Below are 17,791 nucleotides of genomic sequence, written 5' to 3'. Positions count from 1 at the left end.
GGAAGCTTTTTTTTTTTATATATTTTTGTTTTGTTTTCAGATTGAATTTTTAAGAAATGCAAAAACTATTTATATATAAATGGGTTGGAGGTTGTGTGTGTGTGTGTATCATTATCATCGAATACACACATCTCTTATAATTTTTCTCTTTCTGTATGTCTGTGTGTGTGTGTGACTAACTGGTAGGGAAATGGACCTCAAACATCCCTTCTCTGACCCAACTTTATCACACCCTCTTCTCACGCCCCTTTCTCTGTCTCCCCCCTTCTCTCTCTCTAATGCTTTTATAATTGTGTTTGATGAACTCCCTCTCCTCCGTTCTATTTTTAATGGAAATTTCTGGAAGAATTTTCTTATTTTTGTCCTTAAATCAACACAAGTTCTCTTCTTCACATCCAAATATATTTGCAACAAATGTAAACATACAAATAGAAGGTGACTGACTGGAATTGGGGTTTTTTAACATGTGAAATTCCTTTTGAAGATGAGGTGGGGCAGAGAGAGAGAGAAAAAAATTAATGTCTTTGGAATTGTCCTTATTGTGTAACTGGTAATTACTTTAGTGACCCTGGAGAGGTGAATGATGAAGCTTTGGTCCCCAGTGGCTCTGGAGTTGGAAGATCGTGACACTAGTAAAATACATTAAAAAAAATTTTTACTGCAGGAAAAAATGGATTCTTCAAGCTGAGCCAACTGGCAGGAGACCAAGGGCTAGAGCAAGACTCAGTTGGTCAAGCTGGGAATCCAGCCAATAAGCATAATGATTGCTTCTGGTAAGAGCCTATGGAGGTGGTGTCTGAGGACCCCCCCCCCCCGCCTTACCTCCAATGATTCTCTCAGGAAAAGTGGGTGGAAGAAATGAATGGATGGATGGATAGATATGAATTACTCGGCTCAAAATATGGTTTCGGTGCCAATTTTGCAGCCAACTCAACAAATTCCTTCCAAATTGTTCTACATGGTTACTCTGCCTGCTAGATATAGCAGCACAATTCACTTTCAAACCATATTTTACCATCTTAAAATATGAAGAACTCATTGAACAATGTAGTTTTCCTGAACATATTGTCTGGTCATGGAATGCTTGACCAGGCTTGACCCTGGTCGTTGTCCTTTCTGCAAGTTTTATTAAATTAAGGTGAAAATTGGTTCTGATGTTGCAACACGATGGAGATTCTTTCAAGTTGGCTCAACATCTCACCCTTTAACACTCAGATTACTCTGTGAAACACACAATCCTTATTTATTCATATTGTTTTGAATTAGTCATGGTTTTATCTCATAGCTGTGAGATTTCAATGATGTGATTGTTTACTTTTGGAATAATAATGTTGGGTGAGAAGCCAGGTGTGGTCAGTTTGAACAAAACACAGAATGTTTGGGCCAGATATGGCTGGTTCGAATAGTAAAGGGTTAAATAGTCCTTTTGTGGTTGTTTGGGTCTCCACTTTATACTGACTAACCAACTATAATGAACGGTTGGTTGTCAATTAGTGTTTGGTACAGTGTTATAACTGTAGTGGAATTTGAACACATGAATTCATTTTCCAGGACATGAATGAAACATTAACAAAAGAAAATATTTTGACATGAGGCACGGAGGGGGGGGGGGGTTCATTTTATCATAAAAAAAACAAAATATGTGGGAATATGAAGATGATGGTTTTGGACGGAATTTTTTTAATGTTCTTTAGTTCAGAGCTTCATCAATTTGGATTTCAAATCTTACTAAATTTGGCTTTTCCTCAGCAGTGAAGTATAGCCGTTGTGGCCAAGTATCTCACCCAATTGGCTCTTTCAACTGTCATAACATCCCCACCGTCTTTCTCTCTTCTTTAGCAACTGAGAACCATTTCCTTCTTGATTCCCTTGTCATTTCTCTTAAGTCCTCTGCTAATTCTCTCATTTCCTGGTTTTGATGCCTTAAGAAAAGCAGTTCCTACTTGCTCCTGCTGCTGTCTGCACAAAGATCCTATCAAGTATTTATAAATTAACTTTTTGTTAAGAAAACTAACAGCTGTATTTTTAAAAAAGAGTTTATTTTGTGCACAATGTATCCTTTTTATTTCATCTCCCTTTTTCCTTCCTTTAAATCCTACCACACAAATTGTAAACTGTGTTTGTAATGTCTCCTTAGTTGATACCCCTCTGGCAAATAAAAGGAATTATCATTAAAAGAAGGTAGCAAGCTAGCAGAACCATTAACATGCTGGGCAAAATGTGGCATTTCATCGTTTTTACATTCTGAGTTCAAATTCCGTTGAGGTTGACTTTGCCTTTCATTCTTTCAGAGTCAGTAAAATAAGTACCAGTTGAGCACTGGTATCAATGTCATGGACTAGTCCCCACCACCACCACTTCCTGCCAAATTTGCAAGTCTTGTACCAAAATCTGAAACCATTATTATTAGTAAAGGAATGCATTGGACTGGCAGAATGGTTTTGATAAAACACATATCAGTTGAGCCCTGGGGTCAGTGCAATTGACTCCCCCTCCCCAAAAAATTTAAGGCTTTCTTGCCTATAGAAAGGATTATTAAAGGAAGGCAGCGAGCTGGCAGAATCGGTGCGTGGGACAAAATGCTTGACAGCATTTCTTCTGGTCCTTTACATTTTGAGTTCAAATTCCACCAAGGTCAACTTTGCCTTTCATCCTTTCAGGATTGACAAAATAAGGACGAGTAAAACTCTGGGGTCGATGTAATTGACTAACCCCCGTCCTTTCAAAATTGCTGGTCTTGTACCAAAATTGGAAACTATAACCTCTGGTATACTCAGCTGGTTTCTGGAGGTGCCATTGCTCTACAGCTGTTCACTTCCTGTCAACTAAGATGGTTTGTTCTGTTCAAATCTTGAGAATTTTCCAAAGATTCCTTGTGCTGTTAAGTAATATTGTTTACTGTTTTCGTTTTTATTTCTGTCTTTTTCAGCCACTGATGCTGTTATTATTATTATTATTATTTTTATGTTTCAGGACTTTTTAACCAAACAATTGCAGATGTCTCAAGAAAATACTCCTCCAGCATTACGCCTGCCTCTCAGACTTTCTTCATTTGGTCCATAATTTACCTGTGGCAAGTGGTATGGCTGCTCTACGGAATGTCTTTGATCTGTCGAAGTCGTTCTAACCACTACCTTTATGTCTTCCCACCAATCTTATCAACAACCTTCTACATTGCTTTCGCTGTCAACAACATATTCACAATTGCCTGGACTTTTGTTTGGATTCATGAGATGTTACAAGTGGCCCTTGCCATGCTTGCCGCTTCAGTCATCTCCCTCTATCTCTCCCTTTATTGTTCCTTTAAAAACCTTTACAAGTTCCTCAACTTACTTTACAAAGAAGAGTGAGTATATCTTTTTATGTTACAGATTCTATTTGTTTAATCCTTTAGCGTTGAAACTGGCCAAACTCGGCCCAAACAGTCTCCCTGTTTTATCTTCAACCTGTCAACATCCAAACTGGCAATCCTAATCCTTCAAAACTGACAAGAGGGAAGGAAGGATAAAGGAATTCGGAAGCCAGTGGCCAATACACTGGAGGCTTGCAACACTAATGGCACCCAAAGTGCCACTAAGACTACAGATCTTGAGGTGGTGGGGGTAACTTTATGCTTGGAGACGAGGGTTAGAGTATGAAAGACTGGACCTGAACAGAACGGGTTTCTTGCTGTAGAGGGGCTCTGTACCTATTCCCATTTTAGAAGAGACTTGCCAATCTGCTTGATGGTTCCCTAGCAAAATTGAGTTTGGTATTTACTGGCCCAGAGGATAAGGACATTTTTTAGTTTAGAAATAGTAGCTCGAGCATAGATAATGTTTTATTTCTAGGAATGAGGTTAATAGACTGGAAAATGATTTTATGAAGTATATTCCATTTTGTTTGTTATATTCAGTAATGCAAAAGTCTTCAGACTTTTAAGAAGAAAATAAAACAAAACAAAAGAAGAAAACTATTTTTTCATTCATTTTTCTGTGTTTATGTGGTTGTGTAGATTTTGGCAAAATGTGGTTGTTTGATCAGGTGTTTTCATAGATAGATGATAGACAGATACAGTCCATTTCCTTACTACTACTACTACTACTACTACTACTACTACTACTACTGCTACTGCTTCTGAGAAAGAGGTGTGGTACTGATTTATATTTAGCTTAAAATAAGGCAACATAAATATTTTTCCTTTTTCATGTTTTTTTTGTTTGTTTGCATTTTCATTTCCTCTCGCCTACATAAATCTTTGTCCATCATCATCATAAGCAATGCAACAACATATCTTATGACCAAAGAACCAAAGGCATTCCAGTTGTGACCACCTTGTCGTATTTTCCCTGTCTGAGAGTGATTTGTACTTTTGGGGGAGATTTAGCTGCTATCTTTAACAGGTCAAATAACCATTGTAAAGACCACCTTGCTAGCATTTGACCTCTGGTATGTGTGGGTTATGTAGAGGAGGGGGGGGGAGTCCTTTTTGTTTTTCCTTTGTCTTTGTAAATTGAGATTTATTATTACGTCCTGTAAGAAATGTCCTGGATTTCATCAGAGGCAATACAGACATTGGCCGTGAGGTTAAGAGGTTTGTTTCACAACCATTTGGTTTGAGGTTCAATTGCACAGCATGGCATCTTGGCCCAGTGTCTCCTCCTATCCTCAGGTTGGTTAATGCCTCTTTATGAATGGATTTGGTAGATGGAAATTGTGTGGAAGCCTATCTATGTGTATGTGTATGGCTGTCTTTGTTTCTACATCACTTGACAATCCAGTGTTGGTTTGTTTACACCTCCATGATCCAGCAGCTCAGCAAAACAGACTGATAGAATACCAAACTCTAGGCAAAAAAGTTCAGTTAAACCCTTGAAGGTAGTGCTCCAGCATGGCTGCAGTTCAATGACTGAAACGAATAAAATGTTAAAAGTAGTTCTGTGAGTTTGGTTGAATTACCAGAAGGATTCCACATTCTTCAAACTCTATATTCACAGGAGTCCTCACTTGCCTACATTGAAGCCAACAAAGGTGGCCAGGATTCCAAAATCTGCTAGATATAGCAACCAAATCCCTCTCAGCAAAATTCTAATCTGTTGGAGTCTTTCAATTTTGGTCAACTAAATCCTTTTCACAAATGGTGTCTTGTGTGAAAATGAAAGAAACTGCATTTAAAAATCTTTTTTTTTTAATTATTATTAATCAGTTTTCTTTTTTTCCAATTGTTTTAATCTTTTCTTTTTCTCTCTTTTTTTTTTTTCCTTCTCTATTTTTCCAGTCTTGGCACTGATGTCTGGTTGATGCGTATCCTGGTCCAGAATGGATTGTCTTTCTATGCAACTTGGAGTACTTTTGCTACACTGCTCAACTTTGCCATTGTACTCTCTAACAGTGGTGGCATCAATAAAAATATGGCCGGCACAATTTCACTTGGAATTGCGGCTCTCCTCATGCTTCTGTGGTTCATGCTTGATTGCATAATTCTTGACAAATATGTCCGCTATACATTCACACCGTACGTTGTGCTGATCGTAGCCTTCACAGGAATAATGGTGCAGCACTTTGACTTGTCTCTCCATCCAAGGAATTCCATCTTGACCTGTGTTCTGCTTGTCCTGTCGGCTCTGATGCTTCTCTGTAAGTTTTTCACAGTCACATGGCTACACTCGCACCAACCCATTATCATAAAAGCACCGATATATGCCCTGCCGACAACTCATGACATGAATTGATAATCTCTGAAGCAGCCGGAAAAAGACAAACAATTTTGACAAATTTGTGGTACTTACTCAATTAGCTTCCTATATATATATATATATATATATATATATATATATATATATATACACATACACACACACACACACACATACATACATACATATATACATGCACACACATGTACACAAGTTTATTTTTGTTATGGGTGAGTTTAAGGTATGTAAATATTGTTGTTAATATTCTTGTTGATGTCATCCTTCTAACCATTTATTGACAAATTATCTTGCCTATATTCTTCTCCCTGTCTCTTTCTTTCTCTCCCATATATATAAATATATATATACATATACATATATAATGATATCTCACTTTGTTGCTATTCGTTTCACACAGCACAAGAAACTCTGAATACCAACAATGTGAATTATCTGCTTCATAGGAATAAACTCTCATACACGTATTGTGTATTTCTTCTCTCGTTTTTGCATTAAAGTGTGTGTGTGTGTGTGTGTGTGTGTGTGTGTGTGTGTGTGTGTGATACATATTTGAGTCATCTTGGCTTTTGGAATAAACTTTGTTTTATGGTTTGTAAATTTGCTTTCGAAATTTTGTTAAACAAGTTCAGCCTCTGATTTTCTCTGTGTGTGTGTGTGTGTGTGTGTGTGTGTGTGTGTGTGTGTGTGTGTGTGTGTGTGTGTGTGTGTGTGTGTGAATGTTTGTATAATTGTGGTGGTAGATGAAGCCTTGTTTGTGTTGTGCTTTCTATTTGAACCTGGTGAGGCAAATTCTTTTGTGGGTGTGTGAAGTGGGATGTTGGGCTTATTGCAAAGTTGACGGAAGCAACGTTAATCTTCACTGTATCTAGTTGCGTGTTTCTAATCCTAGATTAACTTTCAAAGAAAAAGAAATTTCGTAATTTTTCTATATTTGGACAATTATATTTTGGATTTTATTCCACCCTTTGCGTGTGTGTGTGTGTGTGTGTGTGTGTTGGCAAGGCATTTAAGTTTAATTGCACTTAGCTTTATTACTGATATTTTTCTATGAATCTGATTTTGATAGATTTTAACTTCTATTTCTAGCTGGTCAAGTGACCACATAGAGGCTCCATCATTGGCTTGTGACTAGAATTGTTCTGTACCGGTGGAGGTGGTAATGAATATTTTTGTTGTATCTATTGTCATTTAACCCCAGGCCAGATCTAACTGAACAGACACATGATCAGTCATTCCAACCATGGCCATCCTTTACTTTTTATCTAGCATTAAATGTCTTGGACTATTTTTGTTTCTTTGTTGTTTTTGTAGGATGGTTTTGGTATAATTTGAGGGAGGTTTGGCTGCTACTTTGAGGAATCTATTCAATGGCTCATATACTTCTAGATACAATTTACATATATTTGTTACAAAGTGAATCTTGTTACAGTGTGATACAAAGGGAATTTTGTTACAGTCTGTTACAAAATGAATGTTTTTAAGGTTTGTTACAATGTATTATAGGGTGAGTCTTGTTACAATCTGTTTCAAGGTGAGTTTTGTTACGATGTGTGTTACATGGTGAATATCTGTATCTTTCACAGGGTGAATCTGGTTCCAATGTATTTCAAGGCAATTCTTTTCTATATTAGAGTGAATCTTGTTACAATGTGTTACATGGTGAATCTCTTTATAAGTACCAGTTGCATACTGGGGAGAGCTGGTTCTATTAACTCTCACTTTCCTCTCTGTAGAAATGTTTATTGTTGAGTGAAAACAAACGATTTGTGCGGAACGTTTTGTTTTTGAAAGTGTTTTACTGGGTTTGTTGAATTTGTGGCTGACTTTTGTTTGCATAAAACCTCTCTGGTCGGTCATGGTTAGCTTGACCTCACAACTAAGCTAATCTGTGTTAGCATAATGCAGCCAGCCTGATGTAACAGTGTAAATTATATTAATGACTCAACAATGCTTTCTTGATTAAATCACCATGTCAACAAACGTGACTGAAAATGAGTGTTAAATATGATATTATTATTATTATTATTACAACATTCCCTGTACGGAATTAAGTTTCAACATTGCTTTTTGATGATGAATTTTTAAGAATCGTGCTGTAGTGGTGCATGCATGAGTGGATGTTTCAGTGCACATGTCCAACTTTCAACATCTTGCATTCCTTGAAAACATTTCTCAGAGCAAAAGATTGAAGATAGTTTTAACTTTGTACCAAATTCAGATTTGGCTAAACCTCTAAGCTTTTAGTTGATACTAAGAAACTTCATTGTGGTAAGCAACATTTTGTTTGGGACTTCTCCCTTCCCTGCAGTGAAGGGTGGGGGTGAGACATGAACTCAATACTTAAATCTGGTCTAGACAGAGAAGACTCCAAGTAAGATCAAATATAAGCAGAACATGACAAGCAACAAAGCCTCCAAAATCTTGATTAAAATGCGAATTATGCATACGATTAAGGGGGAAATATCATTAGCAGAAAGACTAATATTAATTTAATCTGATCTTTGGTCAGTACAGCGTCAGTTCTCCAGACATGTTTCGGCTTGCTTGTCAGTCTGCTCTGGCTACAAGAACAAAAGCTAGGTTGCTTCTCTTTCTCTAATCCTTGAACAAAATCTGTTTGCTTGTCAGATTGTTAGAAACAATGGAGAAGCTATATTTCTGTCTTTGGTACCAGATCATAGTGCCGTAGTTTGGTTATCTCTGAGTGTGCTTATGGTAAGGTTTTTCCTTTACAAACAAATATATATAATATATATATATATATATATATAAAAGACATCAGTATCTAAATTCTGAAATGAATACCAAAATTTTCCTTCAATCTTTTTTTTTTTTTATTTCTTTTGAGTTGAATTGTTAAAATTTCTATTCCAGTTTTAGTAAAACAAAATTCAAATAATAATTGGTTTATATCCATGACCATTCTCAGACCGTCTACCATACACACCTCTGTCTTCCTCTTCAACAGCGTACAAGATTACACGCACATTCATTCAGGACCAATTCTATTGGCACTAAAAGCAATGTCTTCATTGCAGGAAAAAAGCTTTATTGATTTTGGTATTTGTGGATTTTTTTTTTTTTAAGGTTTGTTTCTTTGGTAAGATTTCTGAGAATCTGTTAAAACCGATATTGGTGCTTCTTGATAGTCTCCCCAACCCCTTTCTTTCACCATTCAAAGACACACGTGCACTGTTAGTGACTTCTTTACTCCAGTAATATTTCTTTAAATAGTTGTTTGGTTGAATGAATGAAGAGCCTTCTTCAGACATCTCAAACTTGGTCGTTTATATTTTACAAAGATAGTCTTTGATAAATTTTACAATTTAAACATAAACAAATAAATAATAAACTAGCTTGTGTTTTAAACAGCCAGACTAAATGAATACAGATGAAACAATAATTTCTTAATTGAAAAAATATGATTTAAGATGTGAAGAGTGGTGAGGTAATATTTTTTGTAAAAAAAGAAACCTGCTTCTTTTGGTATATAAAAAGTTATATTTTTCCATAAAAGTAAATAAAATGATGAAAAACTTACAAACTTGTTTTTTCTTATTATTTTAAAATGTTTTCTGTGCTTTTTAATAATTTATTAGTGCAAGATGCACTTTTGAAATGTTCAAAATTTAATTTAGATATTTCAGATTTTATCAAAAACCTTTTAAGTAAATTATATTCCAAACATCGGCTTAATAACGAAAATGTTTTTTGGTTTTTTTTCACTCAATCTTTTCAAATTCTTGATTATTTTAAAAATTGATTAGAATTGTGTAAATGGTGTGTTTAAATTGGAATATAGTAATAAAAGGATTTTAAGCAGATAGAACTGAACTGAAGAAAGAACAAGATATCTAAAACATTGTTACAGAGCTGACTTGATGCCAATATCTGGACAATAATGGGAATGGACAAGAGAGGAAGAAGTGAATTAAAATTGTCATGGAAAGCACAAGAGTTTCAGGTAGATCAAAGAATATTAGGGATGACATAACGAAGCTAAAGAATGTAGGACCTTGCTGTTGTGATGAGACAAGGGTGAACAAATTGAGATTGATAAAATACTGGAGTCAATGTAATTAACTTGTCCCCCTCCCCTTAAAATTCTGCCAGCTTGCTGCCTCAGTAATAATAATAATAACTCGTCTGCTCTCACAAACGAGAATTCTAAAGATGAACCCGACTGCTCTCAAAAATTAAGTAAAATAACAGGAAAAATAATCTCGAATCCTTGTCCAGTATCAGATCGATCCCAAAATCTAATCAGTTCGTACTAGTCATAAGGCCAAACATCCATGAAAGTTTCATCCGAATCCATCCAGCAGTTCTTGAGATATCTTGTCCACAGACAGACAAACAAACATGAGTGAAGTCAATACCTCTGCCTTTGTTAAGGTGGAGGTAATAATCTTGAGGTTATCATATACAGTGCTCCAGTATGATTCATATTAATTTTCTTGTGTTGTCATGACTGTGTTGAGTTTGCTGAAAAACTTTGGATATTTCGTCAAGTGTTTTAATAGAAACTTTTGTGTTGCTGTTATATACAAGCAAGAGGTGTGTCACTTATTTATTTTTAGTTTTAAAATGTCTTCATAAAATGAACAAAGAAGGTGACATCATGTGACAACAGTCAGACACGATTTCATATTATCTGATATGGGGTGAAGATAATGTTTTGTCAGACAAGATTATATAAACGGAATCAAAAATAACTTCAAGAAATTAATAGAGCTTCAACTTTTTATGTAACCATGTTTAAGTTAACATAAAAGAGACTCAATTTTGCACAGCTAGAAATAATTATGAGCTAATAAATATTTTTACATTGTGATAATCTAGAATGTTCTAAGTGTGACAATTGTAGAAGAGAACACATGTGTAGGTGTTCTACTCTAGGTCAGTTGTAATTAGAAAGATCTATTGCTCAAAGACATTTCTTTTGTGATCATACCATTTTTTTTTGTCTTTAGGCATTGACTATTTATGACTACATTATCCAATGATTGTCCTGAGTTCAAATAATGTCTGTGGAAACTTAGCCTTTCTTCTTTCTGGGGTCAATAACATAAATTGTGAACAAGTGTGGCTGCATGGTAAGAGGCTTCTTTCCTAATATCATTGGTTCTGGGTTCAGTTCCACTGTGTGGCATCTTGGGTATGTGTCTTCTACTACAGCCATAGGTTGACCAAGGCCCTGTGAGTAGATTTGGTAGGCAGAAACTGAAAGAAGCCTGCCATATATATATACATACGTACATATATATAACTATGTGTGTGTTTTTGTGTCCATGTTTATTCGCCACCACCACTTGACAACTGGTGTTGGTGTGTTTATGTCCCTGTGGTTCAGCAAAAGAGATCGATAGAGTAAGTACCAGGCTTTAAAAAAATAAGTACTGGGGTTGATTCATTCAACTAAAATTCTTCAAGGTGGTGCCCCAGCATGACCGCAGTCAAATGCCTGAAACAAGTAAAAGATAAAAAATACTGGAATCCTTCCCTTTGTTACGATATTTCTGTTGAAAATCACTGCTGATGTTTGGGATGTAAATTAAGAAATTTGATGAAAGGTTTTAATTTTGATCCCTTTAAAACAGGAAATTTGTAGAATAGAACCAGGTGGCAGTCTCAGACAGGTAGATATCAAAAGGATTAGATGATCAGTTGGGATTGGGGGGCTATTTCTAGCAGATAAAATAAACATGTAAAAGCCCCATCCTTAGCATGTGTGTGTGTATGCGGTTGTATAAAAAGTCTGTGAAACATTATCTGTGAAGTTTAGTGACAGGAAGAGCATCCGGCCATAGAAACATCTACCTCCACAATTTCCTTTGACCCATGGCAAAGTGAACTTTAAAATAAACAAGACAAATTGACATGCAAATTGTAGCATATAAAATTTTATTCAGAGAACAGGATATTTACAGACGCTCTGAGTATTAAAAATTCTAAAGGGCTCTTGGATTAAAAAAATACAAAAAAAATTTAAGGCTTGCTTAAAAAATATAACTAGATTTGAAATGAGGAGAGAATCGAAAATGGTCATCAGTATTTTAAAATAATATTTATATTTCTTGTCTCCAATGTGTGGACACATGCACACGAGTAGAGATTTTTTTAATGGTAGCCTAATGACACATAAATGATACATAAATTAGATGAATGAGATATTAGTTTCAAGTTATTTATAGTATTTCCAACAGATTTTTATTAACATCCTGTTTATTGTAAGTGTTTAGTAGTAGAAGTTGAATTATGGGCAGCCGTCTACTTGGAATCTGGATGTTATTGTCCATTAAAGTGACTGTAGTGCATGCATCAGAACAGAGGGCTTTCTAAGGGGTCAAACAGTTTATTTATTGTGTAGTGAAAGTAGGGCAGGGTTTGAAGGGGAAAGAGAGAAGGGAGGCTGTGTACTGTTACAGAGAATTATTTTGCAATCGACAAAGCATGGAAATTAATTGTGAATGCATGAATCTTGCCAGTCTCGACCAGTCAAGAACATTCAATACACAGAACCAACTCTAAAGAACACTGGTGCCAAACATGGTACTAATTAAAAATGCAGTGCTGCACTCTCTTGCATTAATTAACTTAAAGCTGGAAGGGTTTAATTAGTGAGCAGAATAAAATCTCAGGAAATCAAGGATTAAATCCTTAACTCTATGAAATAATAATTTATTACCTTTAATTAAAACCTCTGTTAATTACTTAATAGAAAAAAGTTATGGAGTATGGAAGAACTGTTTTGTTGAGAGAAGGTATTTCACAAGAATTTTAAGAAGAGAATTTGGTGTGGCTGTTTGAAGGAGTTTGCTTTCCAACCACATTGGTTTCAGTTTCAGTCCCACTGTGTGACACTTTGGACAAGTGTCCTCTACTATAGCCCTGCTTTGACCAAAGCCTTGTGAAGGTATTTGGCAGTTGAAAACAAAGGAACTTGTCCAAGTGTGAATGCCTTTGTGTCTCCTTGTCTTGACATTACGTGATTGTTGTCATTGGGTGTCAGCATCATGCAAACAGGGTCATTCATTCCCAGTCTTCCATGAAAACATGTCTGGCGATGAGGAAATAATACTTTGCTTTCAAACAGGTGAAAGTTGGTAGCAGGAAGGGCATCCAGCCATTGAAAACCTGTCTCAACAAATTCCATCTGACCCATGCAAGCATTAAAAAAATGGATATTAAAATGAGGAATACAGCTCATGACTTTGGGGTTGAGTACACCACATCACAGGCTTTTTTGTTGTTTCTTTATCATCACAAATTAATTCTCCATAAAAACCCTTTTCACGGTCAGATTTGTAACAAAATACATTGCCTGTATGTTGCAGGTCCATTGGAAGACAATCAAGAATTTGGAGGGATTTAGTAAAATAATTAACATTGTCATTATTAGACTGGTGTCTTTAACATAAGGTTTTTGTTTTTTTGTAAAATTATGATGACTGATTTAAAAGTTTTAAATTAAAATATGAACACTTTAAAATGAAAGGTATTTTCTCTTTCTTTCTTTTTTTTTTATAGAACCAGAATTTGTCTCAAGCAGGATTGTGTCAAAGAGAGCTAAAACCTTGAGATTTAGTTGTGTCCTCTGCAGTGGCTGGCCAAATGATGCTGGGATTCCAAGGAAACATTTGACCAATATATGGTCACATAATATAATATAATATTTGACCAACACATGGCCACATAATATAATATAATATTTGACCAATACATAGCCACATAATATAATATAATATCTGATATACTAGAATATAATATATGATATAATACAGTAGAATATGACAGAGAGACTGATGGGGGAGAAGGATATACAAATAGGATTAGCAAAAAGTCAAGACTTAAATAGTAAAATGTCTGTTGAGAGAAGATGGACTGATATATTGAGCAAGTTGATTATCCAATTTTGGTAGGTTATGAATTAAGATGTTTGGAATTGGTGGGGATTCCGCAAGATTAGACGGTCATGCCTTCTACAGGAACTTTAGAGAGTTTTTCAACAGTTTCTTGATTCGTTGTTTCTTTCTTTTCTTTTATAATTAGGAAAAAATTTAAATTTACTGGTTATTAGAAAAATAAACAATTTAAAAGCAGTAGAAAGAGGTAGATGAGCTGTTAGGAACAGGCCATTATTTCATTTAGCTTTATGTCAGCAATGATTGAGTAATCGTATGATTACAGCTGAGGCCATCAAACCTTTTTTTTTTTACACACACACACACACACATATATGTGACATACCATATTTTGGTCTATATTACATCCAATGCCTCTCTTCTTTTTTGTATGACAAAAGCATGTAAGTTGAGTGGGGGTTTGGCTGCCATCTCTAGCTAGTTGAATGAGCATGTAGGGGCTCCTTCTTTGGCTTGGCACTCTACTATTGAGTCTGCATTGACTTGGAATAATGCAAGAATAGTCTTCTTAATTGATATTCAAAGAACATTGATTGGGAAATTCAGAAGTAACTCGTACAGGGTTTGCTGATCAGCTTTAGATACAGTGACCCAATGAACCAGTGTTTATATATTTCTGCATTAAGAGCAATACACCCACACTTATATAAACCTGTATTGCAGGGGAGTCGATGAAACTATAAAAACAACAACATTCTATGAATGCACATACAGGATGGCGGTGGGGACAGATGGCAGTCAACTGGTGGAATCAGTTGAGTTTGGTTTATTGCATTCTGAGTTCAAAACCTGCTAAAATTGACTTTGCTTTGTATACTTCTGGGGTTGATAAAATACCAGTAAAGTACTGGGTTGGCTCTTCTTCTTATCTCTCCCAGAATTGGCTGTAAAAGAGTCATGTGTGGGTGGGGGTGATCTCATGCAGTGCTCCCTTCCTCCAAGACATTGCAGGTCGAAGTGCAAACAAACTCTTCTCATTGAGTATGTGACAAAAAACATCCAAAGTAACCACAGAATATGGCAGAGGTGGACAGATTGATGTATTGTATGGCACACACACACACACACACACACACACACACACACATAAAGATAGGCATAGATATATATATCGAGTATTACAAAATGTATATTCAGTCAGACCTGGGTTTAGCTTTGATGTGAATTGTTTTATAGAAAAGGCTATAATTTTCTTTAAAAATTTAGTTGAATTTAAATTTTTTTTTTTTTAAACTGCTCTTCGCATTAGATTTTTAGATTTTCATGTTATGTATTTTCATATTTTTTATATTTAAAATTTATATTATTACCTCATGTTTAATATTTACATTTTTAACTCATGTATTTTTTTTTCAAACTTTTACACTGGAATGTCAGAGCTGAAAGTAATGGAAACCTGTGTGGTTGAAGTTAATATGTTATATAAGAAGACTTCCTGAAGTGTCTCCAGAGGAGAATGGCCATCTTGAAAACAAAGAAAGCGCCACTGGCAGACAAACAGATCAGAATCAAGATGTCTATCCGGTCGTAGACATCTGTATTCAACTGCTTGTAGACCACACCACAGAAGGCAACAATGAACACAATGTACTCGCTGAACAGGTAACGAGTGTAGTTGTCAAGGGCAATGACATCAAGAAGGAACCAGGTGCAGATGATGACAAGAAGCATAATGACTGCAGTGAGGTCACAGGTATCGCTGTCGATTTCCCAGGAGTAACGCAGTGCAATGTCTAAGTTCAAGTGAGTGGCAACTAACAGCCATGCCGCATAAAATGCGATGCCATTCTGCACGAAAAAACGAATCAGCCAGACATGAACAGACAGCTTTGTTTCGTTGATGAGGTCAAAGTTGTTGGTGAGAACGTAGCATGAAATGCAGACACAGGTGACCGCACTGATAAACATGAACAGCAGCACGAAAAGGCTGACTATGAACAGCTTCCGGTCAAAAAGAATGAGCCAAGAGATATTGAGGAGCAAGTTGACAGAATAGATGAAGAAGAAAAGGCATGGCATGAAGATGACACTGGTGTAAAGATATTCGTTGCCGACTTTCAAAAAGATGGCTACTGTACTGTATACGAGCCAGAGAATCATCCAGAAATAGATAAAACCCCAAATGCCAAAGGTCCAGCTAGCTGGTGTAAGTCGGGTTGGGTAAAAATCTGACACATTTCCTGTTTCAGTCGTGTAAATACCTGAAATTATATCAAAATGAAGCAGGTAAGTATGGAGAAAGGAAGGAAGGGAAAAGACATCAATAGAGAAAATAGAAAACAACAATAAGAAAAATGCCAAAGAAAATCTAATCAAAACATAATTACACCATTACCTTTTACCATTCTTGTATGGAGTGTGGGATGCTGCAACTATTTCTGTAGTAGAAACACCTGTTGGAACCTTCCTAGGCACCTAATTTGTGTGGCTAACAGACAATGCAACAAGATTCCTGGAACGTCTGTTATACCATTGCCAACGGGGGAGATTTTATGTTGTTATTTGATTGGTTTGTAATAACAATGAAATTTCCACAAATCACATTCTGTAGCCTTAAAACAAGAAGGACACATTGGAAAAGGAAATCCAAGAATTACAAATAGATGAGGATGGTGAGGCCAGCATGCCTTTGATATTAGGTCTACTCAATCTAGGCTGACCTAGGGCTAAAACAACATCAGGCATTCTTATAGACACATTTAAGCATTTAGAATACAATACTTTATAATTACAAACCCATTTCTGATAGCAGCAACCATTCAACAATGAAGTATATATGCTATTTATCTCTCATATATATATATATATATATATATATATATATATATATGAGAGATAAATAGCATATATACTTTATTGTTGAATGGTACTTTTTATGTGCCAGGCGGCATTGGCTAGTGGTATGCAATAAGCACCATTCATGCATGGGTCGTTACCAGTGCCGCCTGACTGGCTCCCATGCCGGTGGCACGTAAAAAGCACCCACTACACTCTTGGAGTGGTTGGTGTTAGGAAGGGCATCCAGCTGTAGAAACTCTGCCAGATTAGACTGGAGCCTGGTGCAGCCTCCTGACTTCCCAGACCCCAATCAAACCGTCCAACCCATGCCAGTATGGAAAACGGATGATGATGATGATTATATATATATATATATTATATATATATATATATATATATATATATATATATACACACACACACACACATGAAATGACTGGGGGGAATATGTAGGGTTTCTGCTGCATGAAAACTTGATAGTAAAGTGGGTGAAGGATGGGTTCATTCACAAACATATGATTTACTGCTCTAATCGTTTGAGTTCCGCAGTAATAGTTAGACCATGCTTAGCTGATGAGGTCCAATAACATTGAAACTTAGCCTGTTAGATGTCAGACTTATTCTCCGACTGTATTTTATATTCAATTAATTTACATTATTAAAATTTCACAGTTGTTCCCATTATCGTTTGTTGTTGTTTTTAACCAGAATTAGTAATTTGGACAATGGTTGTTCTCATCACAAAAGTCTGCTTATAATTATAAATAACAAAAATGGACTATCGTTATTGTTGTCTTCTAAAAGATCCCACCAAGAAAATTTGAAAAGCATTGGAGTAAATCACCATATGTCAAACACTATACTCACAAACGCCTATGTAGAACTCTTTCTCTTGTTTGTCAGACAAAAAGTGTGTGCATATATGTCTCTCTCTCTCTCACCATCTGTCTACATATGTAGTAAATACGTCTGCATGTGTGTTTAAATAAGTTTCCAATTTGCAATTACTTTCAAATATATTTATAAGAAGTGTATTCTTTTTGTTACGATGTTTGTACAATAGATTTTAGAAAATTAGTAATAATGGCATTTAATCAGTGACTTTTAAGTATTACTCCGATTACGCAAGTGTATTTCTTATATTTTCCCCATATTGTTTGGGTTTCATTATCAATCCTATTCAAATATCAACCAAAAAACTTTCCCAAACTCGGTGAAGGATTATAGTTAATATCGACCCCAGTCTCTGACTTGGGTTGACTTTTGGAATAGCTGTCCTACATACGATAGAATCTTTCTGTTTAGTTGGAAGTTATCCAAATATCTTTTTAATACATATTTCAAAACAATAGGAGGGAAACAACTTAAAAGAAAGAAAAAAATTAATCCATA

General features: G+C 35.7%; 2 protein-coding genes across 5 annotated transcripts in view; one reads left to right on the top strand and one right to left on the bottom strand.

The window, feature by feature from the left end:
* The window catches only part of LOC106877549 (uncharacterized), an 86,724-nt gene extending 77,484 nt beyond the window's left edge, over positions 1-9,240 (top strand). For all 3 annotated transcript variants that reach the window (XM_052975259.1, XM_014926476.2, XM_014926477.2), the window contains exons 3-4: positions 2,974-3,346; positions 5,258-9,240. In XM_052975259.1, the coding sequence (XP_052831219.1) occupies positions 2,974-3,346; positions 5,258-5,711 (827 nt within the window). In that variant the 3' untranslated portion in view covers positions 5,712-9,240. The remainder of the gene's footprint in view (positions 1-2,973; positions 3,347-5,257) is intronic.
* A 2,341-nt stretch (positions 9,241-11,581) lies between these two features.
* LOC106877552 (uncharacterized) overlaps positions 11,582-17,791 on the bottom strand; it is a 67,369-nt gene continuing 61,159 nt past the window's right edge. For both annotated transcript variants that reach the window (XM_052975160.1, XM_014926485.2), the window contains exon 3: positions 11,582-15,822. In XM_052975160.1, coding sequence (XP_052831120.1) covers positions 15,032-15,822 — 791 coding nt within the window. In that variant the 3' untranslated portion in view covers positions 11,582-15,031. The remainder of the gene's footprint in view (positions 15,823-17,791) is intronic.

Source organism: Octopus bimaculoides, chromosome 20 (genome assembly GCF_001194135.2).
Source record: "Octopus bimaculoides isolate UCB-OBI-ISO-001 chromosome 20, ASM119413v2, whole genome shotgun sequence".
In the NCBI taxonomy this organism is placed as follows: Eukaryota; Metazoa; Mollusca; class Cephalopoda; order Octopoda; family Octopodidae; genus Octopus; species Octopus bimaculoides.
Note: the sequence above shows the minus strand (reverse complement) of the source record. Positions and strands in the feature narration are given on the sequence as shown.